Source organism: Hippocampus guttulatus, chromosome 8, assembly GCF_054856545.1.
Source record: "Hippocampus guttulatus isolate MCC_2025c chromosome 8, RoL_Hgut_1.0, whole genome shotgun sequence".
NCBI classification, from domain to species: domain Eukaryota; kingdom Metazoa; phylum Chordata; class Actinopteri; order Syngnathiformes; family Syngnathidae; genus Hippocampus; species Hippocampus guttulatus.
The window spans coordinates 4,465,261-4,493,182 of record NC_141268.1 but is presented as its reverse complement, the minus strand read 5'-3'; the positions used below and the strand labels follow the sequence as shown (position 1 = coordinate 4,493,182).

Genomic DNA, 27,922 nt, shown 5'->3' with positions numbered 1-27,922 from the left:
AGTACTTTGTCGCATTTGCTGACTTGCCTCATCAGTGAGTGAGGGAGTGAGAAATGTTTCTCATACGATAGAGGCGGTGAGATTGTCTGAACCACCCTCCCACCCATGCGGTCTCTATGGATGGATGGATGTGACAATCAGTAGCAGAGCTCAGTGTCTGTTTAGGTCATAACACTCAAGCATCTGGACAGAGATTTGAAAGGACTGTACAAGATCCAAGGCCCCACCGTTGGGCAAAGGACGCTGGAACTCTCTTGTCTTTTCACTTCAGCCAGATGAACACACACGCGGTAGACTTTGCAACCAAGGTAAGCGTCTCATTAAAAAAAATAAAAAAATAAAAATCCTGAACATAGAGGGTAAAACAATTTGCATCTTGCTTTATGCGGTTATTTTGAAGCAACGGGACTTTGCTACAGATACACACATATATTATAAGTACAAACATATGTTGCTAGAAGGATTATGTCATTTTCGGTAAAGAATTAGATGTAAACAAAAAGAGTATGCCAAGGGAAGAAATTAGTAAAACTGGAGACTTTTCTTTTGCATTTAATGTCAAATATATTATTTTCCCTTGGTGTTCAATAGGACAACCAACACAGCATTGCTTGCTAAATCACAAATTCTTATGTGTCCACTCTTCCCAGTTTCGCTCTTTCTCTCTTTTAATACATTTCTCTCATCTGCGACTTGCTTTGGTGAGTGCTTCAGCCTCACATGTTCATTGTGTGCTACTTAACAGGGGTTAAAAAGAAAACTAGAGCCTGGCACTTGTTGGGTGTCACATGACATTTTCCCCCCTCAAAATATAGCACATGGATATATTGTGATGGTCGATTTGGAAAAAAAGACAGTGTTAGCAAATGCCAACATTCTAAATGTTAGTTTCTTATTGTGTAACACAGTTTAAGCATTTTATGATTTTATGTTATGGTCACTTGTCCAACATATAAAGTACATCGGTATTTTCTATTGATGGATGGACTCAACAAGACCTTTGAAGGTGTGTGTGAACCACAGTTACTTATGAGATTTAAATGTAGCTTTATACAGAATACTGTACTTTAATCCTTTCAGGGACAGCGTTTACTACAGTAGACACCTACTCACAAGGGTGGCCAACCAGTCAAAGACTAAGAGCCAATTTTGTCTGTGCACGCGCTCACGCACACACACACGCACACACACACACACACACACACACACACACACACACACACACACACACACACACACACACACACACACACACACACACACACACACACACACACACACACACACACGAGCTGCAGTGGTTACTTACTACTTGGGTCACCTTGCTATATATTTGACCGAAGTTCGACTTTTGAAGGGACAAACCTTCCGCGATTGACATAATCGCGCACGTGCAAACATATTCACACGCACGAACGCGGGCGCCCAACCACGCACACGTGCACATACACAAGCAGACGCATGCACGCCGAGATGAGCGACAGCCGGAACATCACCAAACATGAACGAAATCCAAACACACAAAGTCCCCCCCCCCCCCCCCCCCCCCCCCCATTTCCTCCTTCCAACGCTCACGCTCGACAACTCTGCTGTTAAGATTGCTCACAATGTTATGCTACCACAGAAGTGTTTTGTTTGCGTGCGTGTGTTAACTGCATCAATGTGTGTATTATGTATCAATTTGTCCATATACGACCGTAGTAAGGCTAGGTGGTTCAGAACATGGATGGATGTGTTGTGTGGTTTAAAAAAATTAAAAATTTAAAAAAATTAAAATCGACAAAATTTCACCCCCCGAACCCCCCTCCCACACAGACACAGACACAGACACACACACACGTGTCGATGGTTGCGTGTGCATTGATGCATTGCATGGCGAAATGAAGTATGTTACATTGTTTGACTTTTTATTCATCCACAAGAAGATGGTGGCAGTCAACAACATTGACAATGTTGCAGCCCGCGTCCAATTGGACGGACCGGCGAGGCACGAGCTTCTCGTACATTTTTACAATGAGCTCTGCTACTTTGTCCACGAGTCATTTTAATTTAAAAATATGGTCATGTAATAAAACACAAAATATGTGTCTTCTTCTCCTTTCGGCTTGTCCCTATTCAGGGGTTGCCACAGCGAGTCATTAATTTCCATCTTTCCCTGTTCTCTGCATCCTCGACTCTGACTCCAACTACCTGCATGTCTTCCCTCACGGCATCCATGAATCTCCTCTTTGGCCTTCCTCTCTGTCTCCTACCTGGTAGCTCCATCTCTAACATTCTCCTACCAATGTATCCACTGTCCCTCCTCTGTACATGTCCAAACCATCTCAGTCTGGCCTCTCTAACTTTTTCTCCAAACTTTCCTGTCTGAGTTGTCCCTGTGATTACCTCATTTCTGATCTTGTCCATTCTCCCGAAGGAGAATCCCAGCATCTTTTCCGGACTTGTCTTCGGCAGATTCGGGGCTCGTAATGTTTACAACGTTTGCAAGCATCCATTTTGAATCCCGTTTTTTATCGCGAAGCGTTAGTTTGTCATTACTTCCTATATGGGCTAAAACCAATGTCTTACTTTTTGTGATTGGTCGCTATATTGGCAAATGCAGAACCACAACCAATCCGTGTTCACCTTCCTAAACCCCTTTCTCGTGAATGCCGAATGTTATCGAGACTTATGCCGAAGCTGAAGTGCGTGAAAAGCTTAAAACGAAGAGAAAATAAAGTATTCTACCTCATGAAACTGTACATGTATATTGTTGTATGTACTGTAAATAGACATCCACTTTATATAATATAGTTTATATAGTTACATGTTGGTGCTCACTAGGAATGCATAAGCAAAGTTGCACGAAGACCTATTTCAAATTTTCACTTGAAAGAATAGTGAACAATCTTGGGATTTTTTTTTCTGTTCAAGTTTCAAATAGTGTGTAAATTGAATACACTTCATCTCCAGCATGTTGAGTGTCACTTTTGTACGTGGCCAAGCCCCCTTCCGCTTTTTTCATCACTAGCCACTCTCATACCTGTGTACTTCTCCATCAGCATCCTCAGGGCAAATATTGCATCTGTGGTGCTCTTCCTCGACATGAAACCATACTGCTGTTCACAAATCTCCACTTCCTCTCTCAACCTGGCTTCAAGTACTTTTTCCCAAACCTTCATCGTATGGCTCATCAACTTTATCCCCCTGTAGTTGCTACAACTCTTGTACATCTCCCTTCTTATAAATTGGTACCAGGACACTCTTCCTCCACTCATCAGGAATCTTGTTTGTGTCTAATATTCTTTTAAACAACCTCGTCAGAAAATCAACCGACACATCCCCTAAGCACTTCTATACCTCCACTGGTATGTCATCTGGACCAACCGCCTTACCTCTCTTCATCCTTTTTAATGCTTTTCTGACTTCATCCTTTCTAACCTGATCGACCTTCTTTTTAATTCTCTCTGGCTCTTCATTCCTACGTTCCCTATTGTTTTCTTCATTTAACTACTCCTCAAAGTATTTTTTTCCATCTCCTCAACACACTTTCCTCACTCGTAATGACATTTCCCTCTCTGTCTTTAATCAACCTCACCTGCTGTACATCCTTCCCAGCCTGATTTCTCTGTCTCGCCAGCCTGTACAATTCTTTGTCACCTTCCTTTGTCTTCAACCTCTCGTATAACTCCTCAATGCCTTCTGTTTGGCCATGGCCACTTCTCTCTTCACTTCCCTTGTCATCTGTCACATTTTGGACAAGCCGAATTGAGTTTGGATCCCAAAAGTGTAGACATCAACAAGGTCTCCGTAGCAAAAATGTTTTAATACAAAAATCGCACCGACAAAGAGTAACAAAAAACGCTGGTCCAAATGGACCAGGGCGTACAATGATGATTAACAAAAAGCGCTTGCCAAAAGGCAAGGGTAGAAACCAAGAACCGAGAATGCAAACGAAAAACAATGTGACAAAGCACACGCAAGCAAAAGCCAAATCACAAAATGAAAACCACACTTACAAGATCAATAGTACCGAGAGTATCAAAAGCGAAAAACAACGATGTCTATAGCAAAAGGGTCTATGAGCATGGAAACAGCAAGGCATAAACAATACTCCGACAACAGGTGAACCACAGAAAAGTCCTTAAATACAGAGTCCCATAATGAATGGATTGGCAGCAGGTGTGCAAGTCCACTCATGCCACCTGCTGGCCAGACCAAAAAACAGAACCGTGACATCATCTTTTTGTACTCTAGCCCAGGTGTCCCCAACCGCCGGTCTGCGGACCGATACCGGTCCGCAGGGCATTTGGTGCCAGGCCGCACAGAAAGAACTTGCCTTAATTCCGTTTTATTTTTTTCGGAATACGAAAGATGTTTTATTTTGAAAAATTACCGGATTCTCCGTTACATCCGTCTGTGTCACGCTTGACACACGTCAAGCCACGCTTCTGCGTCACGTGACCGATTACGCTAAAAAGAAAATGAGTAAAAAAAACTGCTGGAGATCGCAAATGACGGCGACCTTAAAAGTACATTCGAGCCAACTGGATTAAAGTTATGGCTGAATATTCTGAGATCGCCACAATAGCACTGTTGCTATTTCAGACATGCTACCTGTGTGAGGCGGGGTTTTCTGCAGCAGCGGCGACTAAAACAAAATTACGAAGTAGGCTGGACATAAAACACACAATTGAGTTGTCATTGTCTCTTATTACCACGAGATGGGACCGTCTGGTTGCAGAAAATCAAGCTCTGGTGAGTCGTCATTTTCATGCACTTTGAATTTGCATTGTATCGTATTTTGAAGGCATTAAACATTGTTTAAAGAGATGCATTAAACAAGGCATCTCTTCTTCGCTAATTTCTTCCTCTGTACACTTTCCTGAACCTCAACATTCCACCACCAGGTCTCTTTGTCCACCTTTCTCTGTCCTGAGGCCACACCGAGCACCTTCTTGCCTGTCTCCCTAATCACTGCTGCAGTAGTCTCCCAATCATCTGGGAATTCCTCAACGCTGCCCAGAACTGCCCTTACCTCCTTCCTGAATTCTTCACAACAGTCCTCTTTCCTCAATATCCACCATTTTATTTTCTTCTCTGTCTTCACCCTCTTCCTTTTCCTCACCTCCATTTTCAGCTTGCACACTACTATCCTATGCTGTTTGGCTCCACTCTCTCCTGGCACCACCTTACAGTCGTTAACCTCCCTCAGATTACCTCTTCTACATAGGACATAATCTACCTGCGTGGACCTGCCTCCACTCTTGTAAATTATCAGGTGTTCTTTTCTCTTTTGGAAATAGGTGTTTACCACGGCCATTTCCATTCTTTTGGCAAAGACTGCCTGTCCTTCCAAGTTCCTATCTCTTAGGCCAAACTTGCCCATCACTTCCTCATCGCCTCTGTTACCTTCCCCTACATGACCATTTAAGTCTGCTCCAATCACTACTCTCTCTCCCCTGGGAATGCTCTCTGTCACTCTATCCTTCTCATTCCAGAACGTTTCCTTTTCTTCTAACTCACAGCCCACCTGTGGTGCATACCCACTGACGACATTCATCATCACACCTTCTATCTCTACCTTCACGCACATCAACCTGTCTGACTCTCGTTTTACTTCTACTACATGTCTAGCATATTTTTCTTTTATAATCACCCCTACTCCATTCCTCTTCCTATTTAAACCACAATACAATACAATACAATACAATACAATACAATACATGCTGATTTATATAGCGCTTTCACAACAGCGGCGGCTGTAACAAAGCACTTAACAAAACAGTTAACATAGAGTAAAATAATAAACACAACACATAACATACAACACGGACAGTCATAGAACAGCTTGTAGCCTCCTCCAATGTTTCTAGCCTTGCTGCCCTTCCACCTTGTCTTCTGAACACACAGAATATCTACTCTTCTCCTCTCCATCATGTCAGCTAATTCTCTGCCTTTCCCTGTCATTGTACCTACATTCAGAGTTCCTAACCTCAGACCAATACTTCTACCCTTCCTCTTTTCCCTCTTTCTCTGCACCAATCGTCCTCCTCTTCTTTTTCCTCTTCTTCTTTGACCAATAGTAGTCCAATTTCCAACAGTACCATGTAGGTGAACAGCACTGTTGGCGGTCGTTTTTATCCTGGGCCCCGACCGATCCAGTATGGAAATCGTTTTATCAACTCGCATGTTCGTTTTGGCAAAGGTTTTACGCCGGATGCCATTCCTGACGCAACCCTCCCCATTTATCCGGGCTTGGGACCGGCACTAGGGAACAGTGTACCCCCAGGGGAGGGCACTTCTCCCTTGTGGCTGGGTTAAACACAAAATACTGGATGTGTATTGTCTCTATATACTTGACAGCGAACACGGAGCGGCTTTTGCTTGGTTGTAATTTGTGATGTCGTCATGTCATGCGCCCGCGATTCAAATTTTGCCGCTAACCCAACCCACACACACTGCTCGAGTGTTAAGTGGAGTTTTGGCGCATTGCTGAGAATGCCTGTGCTCATCTGCTTTGGTTGTTTATCATATTCGTGGGATTTGTCCATTTTCTCTTTCAACTTTTATTTTGATGTTGCTCTTGACTTAGACTGGCACATTACCAACCATTATGCGAACTTAATTAGCCAAGAGATGTTTGGAATTGTGACTGAAATTACAACAGGACTGCGTTTTTGTTGTTTGCTGCATGTTTTCTTCTGTGGTTTGTGATTTATGTCACTTTCGCATGCATGCTTGACACTGAACCTGCTGGATCGAATTTAAATTTATGCCTCACATAAAGCCTGCATCTGCAACCCTGCTTCTATGTGTCGGATCATCTCAGGCACCTCTTTGTAGAATCTCCCTTGACTGCTTGTTTTGATACCTCTGCTTAGGATCATGACCTGCTGTTCCAGTCCTTGTATAACCATTGGTAGAGGATCTGTCTTTATTAATAGGTGTGATTATACTGTATGTCTGAGGAATCGGGCTAAGTAGTTTTCTATTGGAGATAATGGCTTACTTAAATGAGACTTGTCATAAGCAAAAACAAGATACTTGAAAAATCTCAACATCATTTAAGACGCATGACAATTTGACATTTCGGTATCTGGCCACCAGGCCTTGAATTTGACACCTGTGTTCTAGCCCTTCGTCATTCTCAATATCATTTTCTAGTCCTGTGTATATACTGCTTTGTTTTCTATTGTTAGCTTTGTTTTGTTATTGTTATCCGAAGTGTGTTTGTTTTAGTCATTACTCTTCTTTTCCTTGTCATTTTGAGACAAGAGTGTTATTTTCTCTTTTCTTTTGCGAGCTCTTTTTGTTAGTAGCATTATCTAGCTCTGGGTTGTTCCAGCGATTTGTGTTGCACTTAGTCGGTCTCACGACCTGATTTGTGATAATAAATTAGATACGCTCCTGGTCTGCATTTTTGGGATTGACTCCTGTTCCGGATTCGGAAGACTTCTGACTGATTTCTTGGGTGCAACCACCAAGGATGCATGACTCATTGATTTCTGAGGCTGTTCCTGATTCTCAGATTGTAGAGTTTTCATGAGACAAGAATTCCATAAAATCCATTTGTAAAATATGTCACACTTTAATTGTAAAATGAACTTTAGTGGATCCAGAAATTACAGTAATCGTCGTGAAGGAGCCATTGATTTTATATTCTTTATTAAATAATCCTAAAAATAAATAAATAAATTGTCACAAACTGAACGCATGTTTGGAACCGGTGCAAAGTGAGTGAGTGTTGAAGGCAGCCGAGGCCACACGCGACCAAATACATTAATTTGATTAATAACAGAGGGTGGCCCGGTGCTCAAGTGGTAAGCGTGCCGACCTCACAGTGCAGAGGTTCAGGGTTAGATTCCAGCTCCGGCCTCCCTCTGTGGAGTTTGCATGTTCTCCCCGTGCCTGCGTGGGTTTTCTCCGGGTACTCAATTTTTCTCCCACATTCCCAAAATATGCATGGCTGTTTAATGGAACACTCCAAGTCGTCCCGAGGTGTGATTGCGAGTGCGACTGGTTGTGCGTCTATCTGTGCCCTGCGACTGGCTGGCAACCGGTTCAGGGTGTACCTCTCGCTACTGCCCAAAGTCATGCTCCCTCATACCCGCGACCTTTGTGAGGAAAAGCAGATGAGAAAATGGATGGATGGGTAAGAGTAATAATAATAATAATAATAATAATATGAAAGTTCACTTTTTGACATCCGTCCCCGAAATGGGTGGGGCACAGTCATCTCAATGAGTGGGCATCGCACCCGTGGTGATGGGTGTGAAAACAGATAGGTTTGATGACTTTAAGTACTTACGGCTCCATTGATGTCATCAGGTGCACTTGCGCTCGGTGTAAAAACTGGCGCATCTTAATTTTCATGCAGGGAGAAGTCCAATTTATCGTGTTTGGAAATTTGGCTGATGGCATTGCGCCATGCTGGACATTCCGGCAGGCCGATTGCATGTTATATAACATGTCCCTGAAGCAGCTGACAATTTGGTGACAGAAAATAGATTTCACCTGAGACCAGGCATGTCCAGCTCTGGGCCTGCAGGGCCACTGTCCTGCCTGTTTTTCAGCTCTCCCGGCTGCAACACACTTGATTCAAATGATCAGCTCATCAGCTCGCTCTGAAGCATCATTAGAACAAACCTGATTATTCGAATCAGGTAGGTTGCTCCTGGGATAGCTGGAAAACAAGCTTAGATAAGCTTAGAGCTTAGATACACTAAAAGCAGGTCTGAGTTGTGGCCAGAAGAGAAGAGGGGAAAATGAAATAATTTTACCATATTTTAATCATGTGCAACCGATGTACTTGGTTTTCATTGTGGCATAATGTTGCAAATGGAGATGTTGACAGGACTAAGAGACAATTGGCAAAAGCGTTGTTTTATTGCAAATGATATACAACACATGAAAAAGCAATGAGAAAATACAATAAGTGGTTTCATGTGTCCTTTATTCTCGGTCAAGTGGGAATGGTAAATCCTGGAGTTAACCAGAAGTGGTTGCTCAGCGCAGCCATCAACCTCCCTTCGCCCGCACCAATGCATATGCCACATGATAAATCTGTTGTGATCTATTATTACATTTGGTAATAAGTGGAACCATATGTGTGTGAGGCATGATTATAGAATCTGGTTTCAGTTCACGACCTCATTGTGAAATTTCTTTGTCTCCAAGATGTGTACATACATGGGTTGAAGTCAAGTTTTGGCATATTTGCACCCTTTTACCATGTCCGTTTTTTTTTTCTGTCACATATTTTTCACGTATGCAGCATCAGTGAGGCTCCTGAGCAATAGCGAATGTCTTAATGAGGTGAAGAAATGAATCCAAGCAACTTGGAATGAGTGACGGAAAATGTGTTAAGTGCAGAGCTTGACATGAATGTTTTGCTCATCAGCCGCTGTGGTGAGTGGCTTCCGAGAGTTACTCACCACTGACAATGTTCACTCGCCACAATTTTGTCGTTGGAAAATTATACTGTATTTAATATAATTCAAGCTGGTGGCACTGATTAGCGCATCTGCCTCACAGTTCTGAGGCCTTGAGTTCAAATGTGGACTCCGGCCATCCTCTGTGGAGTTTACATGATCTCTCCGTGGCTGCGTGGCTTTTCTCTGGGTACTCAACATTCCAAAACCATGGAGGGCATGTAAAGACGAAGGTGTGCATGGTTGTTTGTTTAAACATGCTCTGCGATTGGCTGGAGACCACCAGTTCATAGTGTATTAATGAAATATAACTTGTGATCAAATGCCACGACGGTCAACGCCATTTTGCAGTGGCTCATTCATTCAAATCAGATCTACGAAGCTCAATGACACAAAAGTCTCGTAATGCTTCATATTTCTAAATGTTGCTTTTGACTTTGGTCTGTGCCTGCCTGCATGAGTGTGTTGTATTTGTGTGCATTTTATTTCATCCAACCATGACTGTGGATGTTATGATCAACAATGGTAAATGGGGTATCACTTGTACAGTGGTTTTCCACCTCAGGTACTCAAAGCACTTCACATTGTTATCTCGTTTACCTACTGATGCAACTGGGGATTCTTGTTCAAGGACACTTCGACATTTGGGTTAGGAAACGGCCACTCTACCACATGTTGTGTCATTGGGCTGTGCCCAGTCTAGCCCCTTGGTGTAGCCCTGGCCACCAAATTTTTGCCATCAAACCGCACCTCAAGGCCAGGCTCGAGAGGGGAGGCCCGGTGACCCATTCCCAGGAATATGAAAATTACTTCAAAATATGTTTTTCTCCATCGTGACTCTCTGAGTCATATTTTGTCTGGTAAATCATCTACGACCTACCTACTAAGTGACCCTACCAAGGACATCAGCCCCCAACAACTCGGGTTGTGGATACACACAAGCCTCTTCACTATGGTAAAGTGGCAGCACAAGGAGGCGGCTTTGCTAAATCAGAAATCATTAACGTAATCAGTGTCTTGACATACAGTAGATGTCATAAGACAGATCTAAAAACCTCTGAGTTGTGAGGTTTCAGCCAAGTGTGCAAATGCTCGATGTAAGCCCACACATACACGTGTGATCTTATGGGCACTCGGGGCAACGTGGCTAAGATGCCACCATATGGCCCTGGTTCAAGTCACCGTCCGGCAGAGGAATGTAGGCAAAAAAAACCCCAAAATGACCTTTCAGGTTGACAGAGCTTGAAAGAGAATGTGGCAATAGACCCATGGCTGTGGTCACCTTGTGCAACAACCCGACTACCTGAACTGCTCTGTGCTTAAGTAGCCGCCTGCTCCAGTGTGTGTTTGCTGTGTCCGCAACTATGAAGGGTCAAATGAAGAGGTCATATTTCCCGTATGTGGGTGTAAATGCAAGCAAATGTGATTCTTAAATATGAATAGTAACATACTGAACAATTGAAGCTAATTTGGACAAAAGTGTGTTTCAAGTTGCCCTTTATATTAAACAAATCCCCCAAATTAGCTCTGATGTGTAAATAGTTTGTCTCTGTTCTTGTTTTTTATACTGTCTGACTGCAATATTAAACCAGCCTTTTTGACCAGCTTGTTCAGTCTTCGGTTTCTCTGGAAGCATGCCTTGTGCAATCATAATCGTTCGACAACAATAACAATGTATGCAGTTATATTTTGAGAGACTGCTTGTATTTTACTCATCGTTTGTCCTTTCCTCCTTTAGGCTTGGCATCTATGCTTCTTTCCCATCCTGTGCTTTCACCTCGTAATGGGTGGTGTTCCTGGTCCATGCCGACACTCGGTAACACAGGAGCACCTTTGGATCCTCAATCGCCTGGTGAGAATGATCCCATACTGTAATATGAAAGACTTTCATTAGGCCAATCCGAGACAAGAAGAAGAAGAATGGAAAGACATCTTAAAATAGTATTACATACAGTACTTTGTACATTGTAAAATACAAAACTGTTTTGTTCATCAGTGCTTACAAAGTAGGGCATGTGCCTTTGTTGTCAGTGATAAGCTGGAAACTATTATCAGGTTTACTGACAGTTCTTTCAAGACAAAGCAGAATTTATTTATTTATATACAGAGATGGGCATTTCGTCAGTACTGAAGGTCTCGTCAGTGCATCAGTGTTGGACACCCGTTTTTCTGATGAATTGCGACAAATTTAAAAACAAAATGGCAACATAAGCACTGACGGAAGTGGATTTTTGTCCATCAGTGTAATCATCACTAAATGATTCAAATAGAGAGGGAGCTCTGTCTGTCACTGACGGACGCCCATTTTCTGACAACTGACGGAAACACGCCCCCACCTGTCCTGCGTGTGTTTGTTCGCAAGTTGTTCGTAGTCATAATCAATGTGCAGGTCGCAAATTTCCCACAACGGCGTTTTGGGTTGTTTTTGGCGAGCTTGTATAAAGCAATCGCTTGAAATAATGACAGATGACAGACAGGTGTCCAGGCTGCTGAAGAATGACTGACCAACAACGTTTTGTAAATTGCCCACCTCTGTTCATATAAACCTGCCTCAAATGCAGTGGGAAAAATGCATCTTTTAACCCTTAGATGCATGAGTGACTGGACCCTACACTCTTCCATAGGTGGGTGAAAAATGACCCATAATACAATCAATGCTTTTTTTAATGAAAACTTTGTCATTTTGGTTCAGAATAATCACTTGTATAAAATTTAGTAATATATTTAGGACCATACAGGAATGATTTCATATTTGAAATATCTTTTTTTTTAATTTTTTAACATTTTTGAAAAAATATAAATTACCCAAAACAGCAATAGAAAAACGTGAACATCCATTTTGTGTGCGTGTGTGTGTGTGTGTGTGTGTGTGCACGTCTCTCTGTCTGTCTCTGGGTATGCATTGCCTGTTTTGCCTTCTTGTCTCATCACTGTATGCAATTCAGACAAACGACCTGTTTCTGGCAGTGATCATTGCACACAGGTACATTGCATTTCCCACACCTATTGCTGACTTTGTGATCTTTGTTACTTGGGCAGATCTGACACCTTTTTCTCTTTGGTTGGCCCCGTGTATTTGTTTCCTGTGTCTGGGTGGTGGCTTTTGTCACCCCGCACCTTTTCATTGCTTCAATAATCGGGATTTGCAGTTGGGTGCAGCTTTCCAGTCGACTCCTCATGTGTGGTGTGACAAGCTCCTTTGACAGCTCTTTGAGGAACAGCCGTCGTGCATTGGTGATGCCACTCTTGAAATATGGGTGCTGAGCCATGAAAAAGGTGTAGGCATTTAGGGTGCCAATGTCAATTATGTTGTACCATCGCACCATGGGCCACCTCTGTGTTTGCCGGTTGCACGTGTAGTTGCCAACCATCTGGTCAATGGTGTCTACACCTCCATTTGTCTTGTTGTAAAATTTGATCACTTCTGTTTTTTTCTTTTTGCTATGTTCATCCACTGCTTTATCGTGGTGCATCGTGCTCAGGAGCACTACAGCTTTTCCTTTCTTTCTGACATAGCTGACCATGGTAAGGCTGTCGTTGAATCCAAACTCTGTGCTGTAAACCTCCCTGGACTTGGAAGGCTTCATCAGAGGAGGGATGTCTGGCTTGTTCTAACGTAGAGTCCCCACAATAGTGAGCTCCTTCTCTAGGAGATGCTGCGCGAGTGGCACACTGGTGAAAAAGTTATCCATGGTGATGTTGCGACCGGTGTTTCTAAATCTACCACACAACTGCTGGACAATGTTTTCGCCCAGATTCTTCTGAACGTCTTCCCCTGGTTGTCTCCCCGTGTAAACTATACCATCTATTGCATAGGGGATGCGTGCATCACAAACCCAGAAGGATCTTTAGGCCGTACTTAGCAGGCTTGCTTGGCATGTACTGTAGAAACTTGCGCCTACCCCTGAATGGCACAAGCTGTTCATCCACAGTGACACAATCACTGGGGATGAATCGCTGTCTGCAGTTGACCAGGAACAGGTCCGATACATAGCGGAAGGCTGCCATATGATCTGTTTCCAGGCGGAAGGCCAATTTGTAGATAAATAATAGTCATGAACGACACGCAAACAATTTTATATGAAGACCTAGACGTATCAGCTCTTACAGTGTAAAATAATCTTCCTGAGGGGTGACACTTCTGATATTATAGTCTGCGTGGTCTGCAGTCAATGTATTGCTGACAGCCAAAGTCGAGTAGAATCTGTGGTTCCCATTGGATTCCATAGAAAATGTACACGGGTCACTTTTGACCCATTTATGGAAACTTGGGGTAGCAATACAAAAACTGAAATTTCTTAAAATGTATAAAATGTAAGTTAAAATTGTGAATGACATTATATAAAAAACAGTTTTTTTGAGGAATACCTGGAATATGAAATGATAATAAATTTTCAGTCCGAAGATATTTCAAGAAAAAAACCTCACCGGGTCATTTTTGACCCACATATGCATCTAAGGGTTAAAGTGATAATGAGGTTTGTGAAATGATTTGCAGATTGAGTTTGTAGAACACTAACATCCATTTTTCCATTTTTACAGATTGACAATCAGTTGGACCATGGGTGTTTTATAATTTATCAGTTTACTGAACGTTTGAATTTGGTAAGTGGACATTATCCATTAAACTTTCCTGAGTTTTGAGCAGAAATTGCATTAATTTCCATACCAGATCAGGTGACATATGTTCTGAGACAAAATCTTTGTAAAGTACCACCATGTGGCCAATTTGCATTAAATGTTCACACACTTCAACAGTCTATGCACGCTGATGGCAACAGATGCAAAAGTGGTGGAGACCACTGTATTTAAAAGAGGGTTTTCCACCTTTGCAAGCTTTAGTGATGTGCACCATAAGAAATTTGTGACAGCACTGCAAGTATAAAATGAAGTATGAAGTGACAGAATTGGAAGTGCAAGTGGAAGACAAACAAGTTTTATTGTCCTGATAATTTGGGGCTAGGCAGCAACTGCAAAAAAAGAAAAACAAATCTTTCTTTAATTTACCCTGCCCTTAGTGCCTGCGATTTGCGTAGCATTGCGTATAACAAGTCGGGCCGCAGACCCGATAAACAGTTCTGGGGGAAGCCAGCACCAACTGTCACAATGCGGTGAAATGACCCAGAAACAGTGAAAAACAGTGTTGAGAAGAGTTTTGTCTTAAGTGCTATCACATGCCTCCGTCTTATGACTGGCTCCGATTCAGTCCTAATATTATCCAGAAGCTCCAAACCTGCTTTGGTGAATAGACAGTACATCTGATTTGTTTTCATTATTATCTTAACCTCACAACAAAGACCCTGCTCAAAGTGCTACATTTCTGTGTGAATGACCTCACTCCGGCTGCACAGCTTGTTGAGCGAGGCAATATACTGTATTTTATTTTTTTATTTTTTGCGTCACGCGAGACATGTTGAAAATCTAACTGAATTCAGTCAGTTGTGATCAAGCAAATTCATCCACATCAATACTTTGACTTCAGTATGATGTGATAGTCTATCTAATGTTGTTAAATGTTAGGTCACCCGATTCTGCCTCTGCTTAGGTCAAAACAACAAGATGGCATACTGTCTTTTTCGGACTATAAATCTTTCCAGCCATAAAATGCATAATAAAGAAGGAAAAAAAACATATATAAGTCGCACTGGAGTATAAGTCGCATTTTGTGGGGAAATCTATTTGATAAAATTCAACACTAAGAACAGACATGTCATCTTTAAAGGCCAATAAAAATAAAAATAGAGAACAACAGGCTGAATAAGTGTACGATATGCGAACATTACATAACACATAAACAGAGAACGGAGAACGTGCCTGGCATGTTCACGTAACATTAAGAGTTATGTAGTTTGGATAACTATATAACATAGAGAACATGCTAACAAGTTTACTAAACCATCAGTGTCACTCCAAATCACTCAATCCAATGAGATCTTCACCCTTAGTGTCACTTTTAAACAACTCCGTGAAAAAATCTTCATGCATTAACACCATTCCCATTCCCCTGCCCCCCATACGACGAAAAAAACCCTGTTGCGTTATACGAAATCATTTTCTCTGCTCTAGCCTCGCAAACAGATTCACTACAACGCAGTCTAATCCAACAGCGACCTCTACTGCTTCATTCGGAAACGGCAACAGCAACCACCACACTGGTTTAGAGTAAATATTCCCATCTCCAGAGTTCTTTCAAAAGGAAATTCCTTCACCCGGACTAAAAACCTGGCCATTTGTAAATTTCCCCAGTGTAGGACAAATAAATGATATCTTTAATCTTAAATTAAAATTTCGACTACGATGTTACATTAACGATCAATTCATAACACCGGAATTTCCACTGCCCGGAACCCGGAAGCCATACATAAGCACGCAGGGGCGCAAACACAAGCAAGTCCCGCTCGATACCATGGAATAACTCTGTCCGCGCTGCTATTTACTCTCATTGGATACCAGTGGCGGATGCTGGTCTGTCAAAGAGGGGAAGCTCAATTTTGGCCGACATCATAAAACATGTCCGTTTATATAAACGCGAATTCTACTCTCCGAAGAAAATGATCTGTGACCATGTCATACCAACAAGGCGTATTTTCCAGGGACTTAATTAGTGTCCTACAACTACAGGAAATACAATAAAACCCACCAGAAATAAAAGATTAATTTGTCGCTAGTTGTTTACAACAAAGAGTGTCGCTAAAATGATTAGGAGAAGTCTCAAGCTCAACTCAGAACAGAATGTGAATTGAAAAATTGCTCACACGGACGCCTACGCTAAAAGGTCGGTGATTGGCTCATTTCGATGTCAATCAAACTGGCACACAGGCTCAGACAGATCATCCAATCTGATGCAGAAAAGCCTTGCGTCCAGTACCCTCCCACTGCCATCCAGTCCCAGAGACGCCGAGCGTCCGTGGGTGGCACAAAAACCAGCTTGTATCCAATGACTCGTCTCCGTTCAACGCGTTGAGACAACCTACCCTGAACTCTCGAGACGCTCGGCGTCCGGGCAGTAGACACTCTGCGGACGCTCAGAGTCCACTGTTTTAAAGCACAGCGAAGCTGCGGGAATGAATGAGAAGGGAGTCGCGCCGTAACCAGTATGAAGGAAGCTGATTCTGAACAAAAGTTGAGCGCGTTGTAGCGCATATTTTGTCAATGACATGTACACACAATGAAATTTACATTCATATACAGTAATCACTCGTTTATCGCGGTTAATGGGGACCAAAACCACCCGCGATAAACGAAAATCGCGAAGTAGCGACCAATTAACATATTTTAAAAAATGCCCCACGTGGGCCTTTGAGCAGAGCGCGCGCGCACACACACAGTGATCAAAATGAAAGACGGATGAAGCAAAATAAAATACATTATCTAAGAAAATGATGTAAGTGAAAGTGAATGCTGATCGTAAATTTTGCAATTTCTTTCCCTTTTTTTCTTTCTACACTAACTATATGAAGTGTCAAATAAGTGTGTACTCATACTTATGCACTATTGGAATAAAAATAAAGAGTACACATACGATTGTGTGTGTGTTTACATCTGAGATCAAATTTGCTACAGTGAAAAACCCCCTATTGTGAAAAATGTCTTGCTGCAAACATGATTTTGTTGTAGAGGAGTTTCACTGTACCGCCAATGTGGAAAGTATCAACACAGGCCGAGAGTACACTCTTGCGGTTTAATGTGCAAATAACGTGAAATGATAAAATGTGTAAATCATTTCACACATAAATCACTCCAAAGTACAAATCGCTCCCCAAGCCAAACTATGAAAAAAATTGCGATTTATAGTCTGGAAAAAACAATAATCATTGATATTTTACTAACATCTTTAAGCAAAGCTAACTCCAACCCAACTGCATTCTCATGTTTGTTTGTTTTTTTAGCATTCATTGCTGCCTAAAATGTTGGCTGTTTTTATCTTTAATGAATGGGCACTCGATCAGGGATAGCAAGGAGAACCACAGCCTGTGTTGTTGTCTCTGGTTTCACACGCGAAACATCCTGACAGCTCATATTCCTTTTGTAACTGAGGGTTTTGCACTTTGTTCGTGGAAGAGGCAAGCACACGTTGGCTTTAATTATCCCGCTCCAAGTGGAAAACCGAAAAACTGTGGTTTCAAAGACAGATTGTACTGTGCAGAGCACCAAACGTTTCTTGGTTTTACTGAACACGGCCCCATCCCTACGACATGAACATGTACATTTTGGCAACCAAAAATGCTATTTCACATTTAAAGATGAACATAACAGTAATTGCCTCTTAAAAAAGAAATTTAAAAACTCATAGGACATATTGCAGGGCGGTTAACACCAAAATGTCTGATAAAATTTGTGTATGTAGCCACAATGAGATGCCAGCGTTTGCATGGTCTCCTGTCAAATTTTCCATTATATTAGCAGCATGACATTAAAAACCGGTGAAATCATCAGCATTCCTTTTGCACACATATTTGGAACATGGCAATTTATAGCTTAAAGAAAATAAATGATGACAACTCGGTGTGATTGCATAGTGCGCTGTAGCTAGGCAGAGAGGACTGTTTGCCTCACCTCAAGCTTTTTATCTGTGGTTTTATGCGATCAGCAAAAGAAAACATGAAATGCACAAACATTTTGATGGGTGGGCTTGGCCCGCCTATGGATAGCCCCTGCACCTGGAAAAAACAACAACTTTGCCTATCCATCATGGATATTATTGGATTCAAATATACATTCAGTACAAAGCACAGAGCATGTAACTAAATTTATTATTCTTATTGGAGAGCCTCACCTGACCACACATCCCTGTAAAATGTATGACTAAGCTCCAAAACTAAACAAAAATACTGTAGTGGCAGATAAAATGCAATGACGAGTTGATTTTGCTGTTTCATTGTATTGGTCTTGAGTTCAAATATCCTGCCAAAATGTTTTCCAAGTGCCTTGATCTTTTTTTGTGGTGCTTATTTGTTCATCGTGTGTTACAGAGTAAAGTTTGTTATGTCAAAGCAGCCCTTCCACAAGTACTTGAGCTTCTGAGAACACAATTCCATTATGGTAGGAATTCAGACAACAGAAGATATGTCAACACCCTGGAAAAAGCAATCTACCATCTTTACTCCCAAGGATGTATCTCGGAAATAAATGAAGAGCTTGAGGTAAGAATTTCATACAAGCAGATTGACTAATTCCAGTGACGATAAAAAAATAAAAATAAAACTGAAAAAACCCCCAGACATACACAAACTTACATATTTACTTGGCACGAATTATCTGCAATTTTAACAAATTGGCCCAGATGTTATTCAATCACAATGTATGCAGTTGTAACCCAAATAGCTTGAAGATACAGTATGTCATTCATTCCTTTTCCGAACTGCCTTATCCTCACTAGGGTCGCGGGGGGATGCGATCCTGAATCGGTTGCCAGCCAATCGCAGGGCACATAGAGACGAACAACCATCCACGCCCACACTCACACCTAGGGACAAGTTAGAGTGTTAAATCAGCCTGACATGCATGTTTTTGGAATGTGGAAGGAAACCGGAGTACCCAGAGAAAACCCACGCAGGTCCGGGGAGAACATGCAAACTCCACACAGGGAGGCCGGAGCTGGAATTGAACCCGGTACATCTGCACTGTGAAGTCGACGTGCTCATCACTGGACTACCGGGCCTCCCTGATATGTCACAAATGGTGGAAATAAGTTGTAACAATGTCGGCCCAGTGGACCAGCGGTTAGCGCGTTGACCTCACAATGCAGAGGTCGTGGGTTCGATATCAGCTCTGGCCTCCCTGTGTGGAGTTTGTATGTTCTCCCTGTGCCTGCGTGGGTTTTCACTGGGTACTCCGGTTTCCTCCCAAAAACATGCATGGTAAGGCTGGATGAACCCTCTAAATCAGGGGTGCCCAAACTTTTTGGACCGAAGATCTACTTTTCGATCAACTAACCTCCCGGGATCTACCCTTAATGGCGCGCGCGCATGCGCGCACACACACACACACACACGCACACGCATATTCACACACACACACACACACACGCCATGATGAGCAACAGCCTGAAACTGAGGCATGCGATGCACTTTTGCAGCCTGTTAACTATCATAGCTCACACATACCGTTTTAAAGTGCTTCCCTGGGCCCTCCTAGATTCCTATTCTTTGCCCGTGCCCTCGGTGAATTGTACACGAAGCAAACTCTGAATGAGAATAATGACGATAAAAGATAGAGCGCAACAGCTCTGATCACAAGCTGCAATTGCAGTCTGCTGAGCGCTAACAAATTCCGGTGACGTAATCACGCACCACTGTAAATTCAATATTTACCTGCTTTATTTGGCAGGTTCAATGCAGCTCCCGGGCTTTCACACGACAAGCTTTGAAAATGCCTCATTGGCGGCAATGCCATTCAAACAACGGCGCCAAATACACAGAATGTACTACTTCAGACTATCATCAATACCGTGATTGATTGACACAGAGGACAACCAATCAGATGACTGAATCACCACTCGTGCGCAAACAATGGCGCTAAACGCTCAACTAGTCAGCGAATTACCTTTGATGTCAAGGCAAGGGTGCCCAATACGTCGATGGCACTCGACCGGTAGCCAGCGGACTGGTCCCAAGTCGACCGCAAGGGGTTGGAGGAGGAAATGTGGGTGGGGGGAAGATTTGTTTGTTTGAGGCGTTTTACTGACTTTGCATCCATCGAGCTTATAGTCAGCTATATGTGTTATCCATTTGTTGCAAATATTGACGTTGGTGACATTGCCGCCAAAGTCAAATCACTTTTCGACTTTGAAAGCCCTACTCTTAGAGTCTAAATTGTCCCTAGGTGTGCCCTGCGATTCAGGGTGTCCCCCGCCTACTGCCAGAAGGCAGCTGGGACAGGCTCCAGCACGCCCCGCGACCTTTGTGAGGATAAAGCGGTTCAGAAAATAGATGGATGAAAGTTGTAACAACATACCACTGACACGCCTTGTCCTCCAAGAGGGTTCAAATACAGGTCATTCAAATAAAAGCAATATGACCCTGAAGAAAACGCATTAATGAATCAGTGCACAATTACTGTACATTAGGGGTGCCCAAACTTTTTGAAACGAAGATCGATTTTTCGATCAACCAACCTCCCGCGATCGACCGGTTACAGCGCGCGCGCACGCACATACACATGCACGCCATGATGAGCAACAGCCTGACATGGTTTTAAGGTTATTTGATTATAAGGCACATCTTCAATGAATGGCCTATTTTAAGAATGTTTTCATATGTAGGGTGCATTGCATTATAAGGCACATAGAATAGAAGCTACAGTCGTGCCTGAGGTTGGACTATATATCCACAAATGGAACTACGTTAAAAGGAATACAATACAATACAGCTTTATTTATTTTGAGCCTTCACAACCACTGCAGCTGTAACAAAGCGCTTTACAGAACTTTTAAAATACCACATCCAAGAAATCAGAATATTGATGCATATGTAGCTCCCTCAGTATATAACATAAAGCACGACACAAATTCCATAAAAATACAGGGTTTATTCCTCAGAAAGACGTGAGAACTGGTCACAAACACAGACATGAAACTTATAAATACAAATGTCATTACAAAACAATAAATGAAAGACAAACGTTATGAAGACAATTCAACAAAAAGGCCAACAAACCTTGTGGGGCGAAATATCCTTACAAGTCTTGCTTGTCTCCTTCTTCCTTTGTTTAGTCAGTAGTTAACTAAGCTTTTGGTATTATCTTCGTTTTCGTACTGGCTGCGCAGAGCTCACAAAGTACCGTATTTTCACGACTATAAGGCGCCATTAAAAGTCTAAAATTTTCTCCAAAATGGACAGGACGCCTTATGATGCGGAGCGTCTTGTGTATGCGCCGAGTTCCAAAACCTGACTGACAGCCGACACGCTGTTTATATAGAGAAAAGGCGGAAGTGACTGTGGACAGGCATGCGGCAAAGAAGTCGGCCAATCAGTGAAGGGTGGGCGTGTATATATACACATATGGAGAGAGAGAGAGAGAAAAGGCAGATGTGAGTGAGGACAGGCATGCGGGGAAGAAGTCTGCCAATGAGTGAAGGGTGGGTGTGTAAGTGGACGCTAAAGGTACGCCCCAAGCAGGTACCAACACCTGTATAGAGTGTGGCTATGTGCATTGTTGCAAAACAACTTCGGTTTTGGTTTCTAAGAACCCCCGAAAATAAATTCTACAAAGAGACACGCCTACGAAGCTCAGTTCAAACTTCAAGCCATCGGTTATGCTTTTGGCATGCGTGCCCATCTCACAGCAGCGGTGAAAAACCAAGTCAAGCAAATGAACTCTGAACTTGCCGTCATTCCCGGAGGCTTGACTAAAGAACTCCAACCGCTGGACATCGGCATCAACCGGGCGTTCAAAGTAAAGTTGCGAACGGCATGGGAACAATGAATGATCGATGGCAAACACAACTTTACAAAGAGTGAGAGGCAGCGCCGGGCGAGTTACGCCAAAATTTGCGAATGGATTGTGGCTGCTTTGACGAACGTGTCTGCTTGCACTGTTGTTCGAGTTTTTGGCAAAGCCGGCATCATTTCTGTGGAGCCACATGGCAATGAGAGTGACTCTGACAACAAGAGGGAACACGGCGTTTTTGATGGATTACCGGTACTTGCACCATTGTTCAATTCTGATACAGAGGATGAGGACTTTGATGGATTTCTGGGTGATGATTGATCGAAAAACGTGAGTACATTGTACGATGGCTAAATAAAATACAACTGAACTCAGTTTTGCTTCCGTTGCCTTTTAGCGCAACGTGTTTTTAGCTTGTATCTGTATGTCTTGGCATGCTACCGTATGCTACAAGCTAACGTGTTTTTAGCGTGCGCGCATGCATGCCGTATGTTTAAGCTGGCGTATGTTTTACCACTTTAAAATTGCGCCCAATAATACAGTGCGTTTTGTCTATGTGTAAAATACAGAAATAGCACCCATTAATGAGACTGCACCCAACCATACGGTGCGTCAAATGGTCGTGAAAATACAGTAGTTGTCTGTTTGAGTATGTGTTGGCGAATGCAATTGTGTCGGGCAGAACCCTTTTCCTTTCCAATTGGTTCCTGCTAATAATCACCACTGGATGACAGAGAAACACTAACAGGGAAACAACTCAATGGGGACTATAACAACACTGTCAGTACCGTATATAAGGTGCATTGGATAATAAGGGCGCAGAGTCGAGAAGTTTGGGAAAATTGTATGCTTTTAGGTGCACCTTAGTGCAGAAAATGCGGTAAATTGAACTCGATTGACGCAATACTATCTTCCCCAAATAAGAAAGTCTTTCACAAGACGACCAAACCTCTTGACGCAGCCACCAAGCACTCTCCCATCATTTCACTGAGCGATAAGAGTGGGAGAAAAAGCAAACCTCAGCCTACGTTGTGTTGTCCCTCTGGGTCATTCCATGGTTGATTACATGGTCCATAATTGTAGCTCACACTCTTTTGCCTCCCTCTTTTGTACTCCACACTGACAGCTTACCTGAGGCTTATTCGTAGTTTTCAAGCTGATTTCAAAATGAACTCATTATCTACAACAGTGTTCTCCTTTGACCAAATGGCTAGACAGTTGACAGAAGAGTGTAAATAATAGCCACAAACGTGCAAGTAGTGTGTGGATCATTTGGAAATTGAGTGTCAAGCAGTGAGTTGTGTTTCCAGTTCTGCAAAAAAAAAAAAAGAAAAAAAAAAAGAGTGCTGTGTTGCAAAGAAAAGCAATCCGATATTGATTCTGACTTTGTATCGCGCACCTTCAAAGTAGCCTGTGGATGAGATGTAGGTGAGTCGCGCACATCACTGGCAATAACTTTCGGACCCACAGCGCAAGTGACTGTTATCTTAGCACTTTGAAAGTGCGCGAAATAGGCGCGTAAAGAAATTGATTTCACCACGAATGGAAGGAAAATGCAACTTATTTCTTGACGGTCGAAGATATAATGGCCATTTGTATATTTATGTTTCATATTTTCTATGACGTCATCTTTGGTTCATACTTTTTACCTGCCTGAACATCAACCTGATTTCACCCCTGCTCTCTCTCAGTGCAATTTGGGGAAATGCAATAACTCCTTCAAATAATTTTGTACTGCTAAAAGGGAACTATAATTGCTTAAATTTGAATTTATTCACACATATTTTGTAGAACTTGGCATCATGTTGAGCAGGTTTTTCATATCTGTTTGAAAATTGTTTGTATTGTGTGTGCGTGTGTGTGCGTGTTTTTAGGAAAGTCCATCCAGGTTAACAAAGGAGGCGGAAAGCTCACCAAAGGAAGCTCTGAAAAAAGCTCGACAAGTGATCCAGATGTATATGAGACTGATGACATTCAGCACTCATCCTGTGGACTGGAATTGTCATTCTGAATATTCTGTCGGAGATTATTTAAATCACACTCAAATTGCATTTACCAGCACCACAGGTAAAGATTGAAACATCGTGACAGGTAATACAAATGTAGTACAGTGGTACCTCTAAGTTTGCCCATGAACTGTTCAATGCTGTTGGTCGAATTCCTATTTGGTCAACTTTCAAGATAAAATGTAGGATCAATTTTATTCTGAATAAAGAATGTGCCCAATCTATGACCATAATTTAACCTTTATTGACATCACAGACGGCGGACCGTGGTTAGTGTGTCTGCCTCACAGTGCAGAGGTGTAGGGTTCGATTCTGGCCATGGCCCAATATGTGTGAAGTTTGCATGTTCTCCCTGTGCCCGTGTGGGTTTTCTCAGGGTCCTCCGGTTACCTCCCGCATTCCAAAAAACATGCATGGCAGGCTGATTGAACATTCTAAATTGTCCCGAGGTGTGAGCGCGAGCTTGGATGGTTGTTCATCTTTTTGTGCCCTGCGATTGGTTGGCAACCGTTTCAGGGTGTCCCCCGGCTACTGCCTGAGGACAGCTGGGATAGGCTCCAGCACGCCCCGCTGGTGATCCGCTTGTGAGGATAGGCAGATCAGAAAATGGATGGATGTCTTCACAGGCAATGTTTCATCTCACATTGAGATTAATCTCATCCATACATCAATTTTCCGATCCACTATAACACCCTGAACAAGTTGACAGCCAACCGCAGGGCACACATAGACAAACAACCATCCATGCTCACATCTCACACCTAGGGACAATTCAGAGTGTTCAATCAGCCTACCATGCATGTTTTTTTGGAATGTGGGAGGAAACCGGAGTACCCAGAGAAAACCCACACAAGCATGGGGAGAACATGCAAACTCCACACAGGAATGCTGGAGCCACAATCGAACCCACGACCTCTGCACTGTGAGGTCGACGCGCTAACCAGTCGACTATCGGGCCAACATTGAGATTAATGTAAACTTTATTCATTCTCTTGCATAAGTAAAATCAAATTTAACTGCCTGTAATTCATTCATTTAAACACCCTCAAAAATGTAATTATGAATCAGTAGGGGATCACTTCACACACTACAATGACAGTGACATGAATGTGGCAGATCGGCAAGTGACCGAAATATTTGTACTTTGATTATAGTCACTCACAGTCCATTAATATATATACTACATATTAATCCAATACATCCCTTAAAACGAAACTTCAGTTTAATGATTGTAGTGGTTATATAATTGAATGCCACATCACAGCGAATAGGTTAATCTGTATGTAATAAAATGAAATTTAAAACATAATAAAATGTGATCGGCCAATAAAAGCTCCAATTTGAATTCACCAGTCACACACTTTTTCACGAATAATGATGGGCCCCTGATGATTGGAGCATCCCGAATCGTTATGTCTACTTGAACTGGTTGAATTTGTTGCACTCTTTTTTTTCAGGGGAAGCAGATGGAGGCCGCAAACAAAGCTAGTTTACTCAATGATCTGGTAAAGTGCTCTGCATTTCTATCAGTTTTTACAATGCTTCAGAGTGATTAAAAAAAAGTGTGTGCGCGCGCGCGCGTGTGTGTGTGTGTGTGTGTGTGTGTGTGTGTGTGTATAGGGCGGTCTGGTGGTCCACTGGTTAGTCTGTTGGGCCTCACAATGCAGAGGTACAGGGTTTGATTCTGGCTCCGGCCTTCCTGTACAGAGTTTGCATGTTCTCCCCGTGCCTGTGTGGGTTTTCTCCGGGTACTTCGGTTTCCTCCTACATTCCAAAAACATGCATGGCAGTTTAACGGAACAGTCTAAATTGTCCCTCGGTGTGAGAGTGAGTGCAGATGTTTGTTTGTCTGTCTGCCCTACATGATTGGCTGACAGCCAGTTCAGGGTGTCCCTCGCCTCGTGCTCGAAGACAGCTGAGATCGGCTCCAGCACAGTGGCGGTTCTGGATCAATTTCACTGAGGGGGCCGGGCTGGGGCCAGGGGTTTTGATGGAGGGGCACATTCAACGCAGGGCTAAAAAGACAGATTCAAAATCTTATTTGACTTCTTATTTCATCAAACTTTGAAATTGTAGTCATAACATTACAGTGATGAGAAAAAAAACTGTATTAGGAGGGCTAAAATGTCTGCAAGCGTAACAATCCGCCGTGTCCATCTGTTGAGAGTATTCAAGCCAGGGGATGATATGGTACCAGCCTGCCTTGAAGCTCCTTCTCCTGTCCCCCATCAGGGTCCTGGGAAACTGTTTTAGGTCTGGCTGCATTGGCGGGTCCTCTTTACATCAGCTGATGTCTGTGGACAAAGACAAACCAAATATATGTAAACACAAGTTCTGCATGGACACAGCATATTCACTAACCCGCTACACTTACATTGCTGAGGCACTCAGACATACACAATTGTCTAAAATGAATTGATTGATGCTATTCATTAATTCTATTCATTATTGTTTTAATTGTATTAAATAAATATAAATTAATACATTCTCAAGCCTGACCGGGGACAAAAATTGCAAATACACTGAAGGTGTATTTTTACATGCATATAATTATCCAAATTTTAAAAGGTAATGTCTTATATATTGATCCTGTTAAATTAAAATAAAAAGGGAGACTAAAAAAGTTACACACACACACGCAGACGCACACACACACACACACACACACACAGAACAGGATCGTGTTCTTTTCAGCATCACATACCTGATGGTCCAGTGCTTGTTGAAGCGCAAATATCCTCTGTCTGTGTCTCACACTCCACTTCTATTGCAGTCTCGTCTTCCTCATTCTCAAATAAAACCTCTCTTCATTTGTATCCCTTTCCTGCTCTGTGTCCTCGCTCTGAAAATAAATGAATCCCGTGTCCTCTGACTCTCCCTCTCTGGTGCTTTCAACTTGCTCCTCTTCAGAACTCTCACCACCGTCATCATCTGACTCTCTCTCTGTGTCTGGATCAATTTGTTTCTTTTTCATATAGAAATATGATGTAATGCCCGTTTTTCTTTTCATTTTTATTGTTAAATGTTTAAGTGAAGAGGAATTAGAATTAATAATGCTACTGTTGGGGGCTTGTTTCGTTTTGTGATTTTACATCGAAAATATAAATGGTGTAAATAGCACTCGTGTCATGGTAATTTCCTTCTCTGCGGACTGCTTCTCATTTTCCCGCTCATTTTTAAGTGGTGCAGCACACTAAAGGGTCAGACTAGAATGTTAAGCCACGCACTTTGGTTCCACCTTTCGCGTCGGCGACTCGGCGCGACTGCGTAATCTACGCTCGGAGGGGGGGGGGCCAGAATCAGTGCTGCAGGGGCACTGGCCCCCGTTGTCCGCCCCCCCCCCCCCCCCCCCCCAGAACTGCCACTGCTCCAGCACGCCCAGCGAACCTTGTGAGGATGAAGCAGATCAGATAATGGATGGATGGATGCAGATAGATGAAATGCATTCATAATTGATGGTGTATATTTTGATCGGCAATCCTTTATGTTGATGAATTTGTTTTGTTTTCTTCAGGTTCCCCTATTTGGAGCTTTCACAACTGTTGCCTCTGATCATCTGGGGCCATGATCGAAACATAACCTCTCCCAGGAATCTGCATTTTGTGAGCCCATCACCATTAGAACCTTTTGTGTTCGTGGTTAAATATTTAAATATATTTCTATTTACACGGTTCTCAGAAAGTGTGGTCCAGCTGAATGTTGAAACGCTGACCCACTTTGACACTCTCTCTCTCTCTTTTTATATATACAGTATATATAACAAATTTTCTCCATTTAGAATTAATATAATATATACAGACTGCAGAGCTAAAATAAATAAGCCTAACTGAGATTTGTGCTGTCTTTTGCGTCTGAATGTACTTATAGTGGTGAAAACGAGCCATCGCAACACGCTCTTGCAATTAAGAGCCCTTTCCCCCCTTAAAATGCATCAGTGCCAAAAGCAGTTGTTATCAAGGCTGTACATTCTTGAGTCGAATCCGGACTTGACAATTTTGTTTTGTCTTGTTTTTATTGTCTCAGATTGGACTCAGACTCCTTGGCATTTGACTCAGATCAGCCACTGGACTCAAAAAATATTTTTATTGACTCAAAAGAGTCGAACTATGCTTT

At 42.5% G+C, this 27,922-nt stretch overlaps 1 protein-coding gene across 1 annotated transcript; it reads left to right on the top strand.

Moving 5' to 3' along the window:
* The first annotated feature begins 260 nt into the window (after positions 1-260).
* On the top strand, positions 261-27,922 carry csf1a (colony stimulating factor 1a (macrophage)). The gene is made up of 7 exons (XM_086118144.1): positions 261-308; positions 11,152-11,265; positions 13,956-14,018; positions 18,386-18,556; positions 23,678-23,870; positions 25,267-25,314; positions 27,324-27,922. The coding sequence occupies exons 1-6, from the start codon at positions 276-278 to the stop codon at positions 25,296-25,298; spliced, it is 606 nt and encodes a 201-aa protein (XP_085974270.1). The 5' UTR covers positions 261-275; the 3' UTR covers positions 25,299-25,314; positions 27,324-27,922.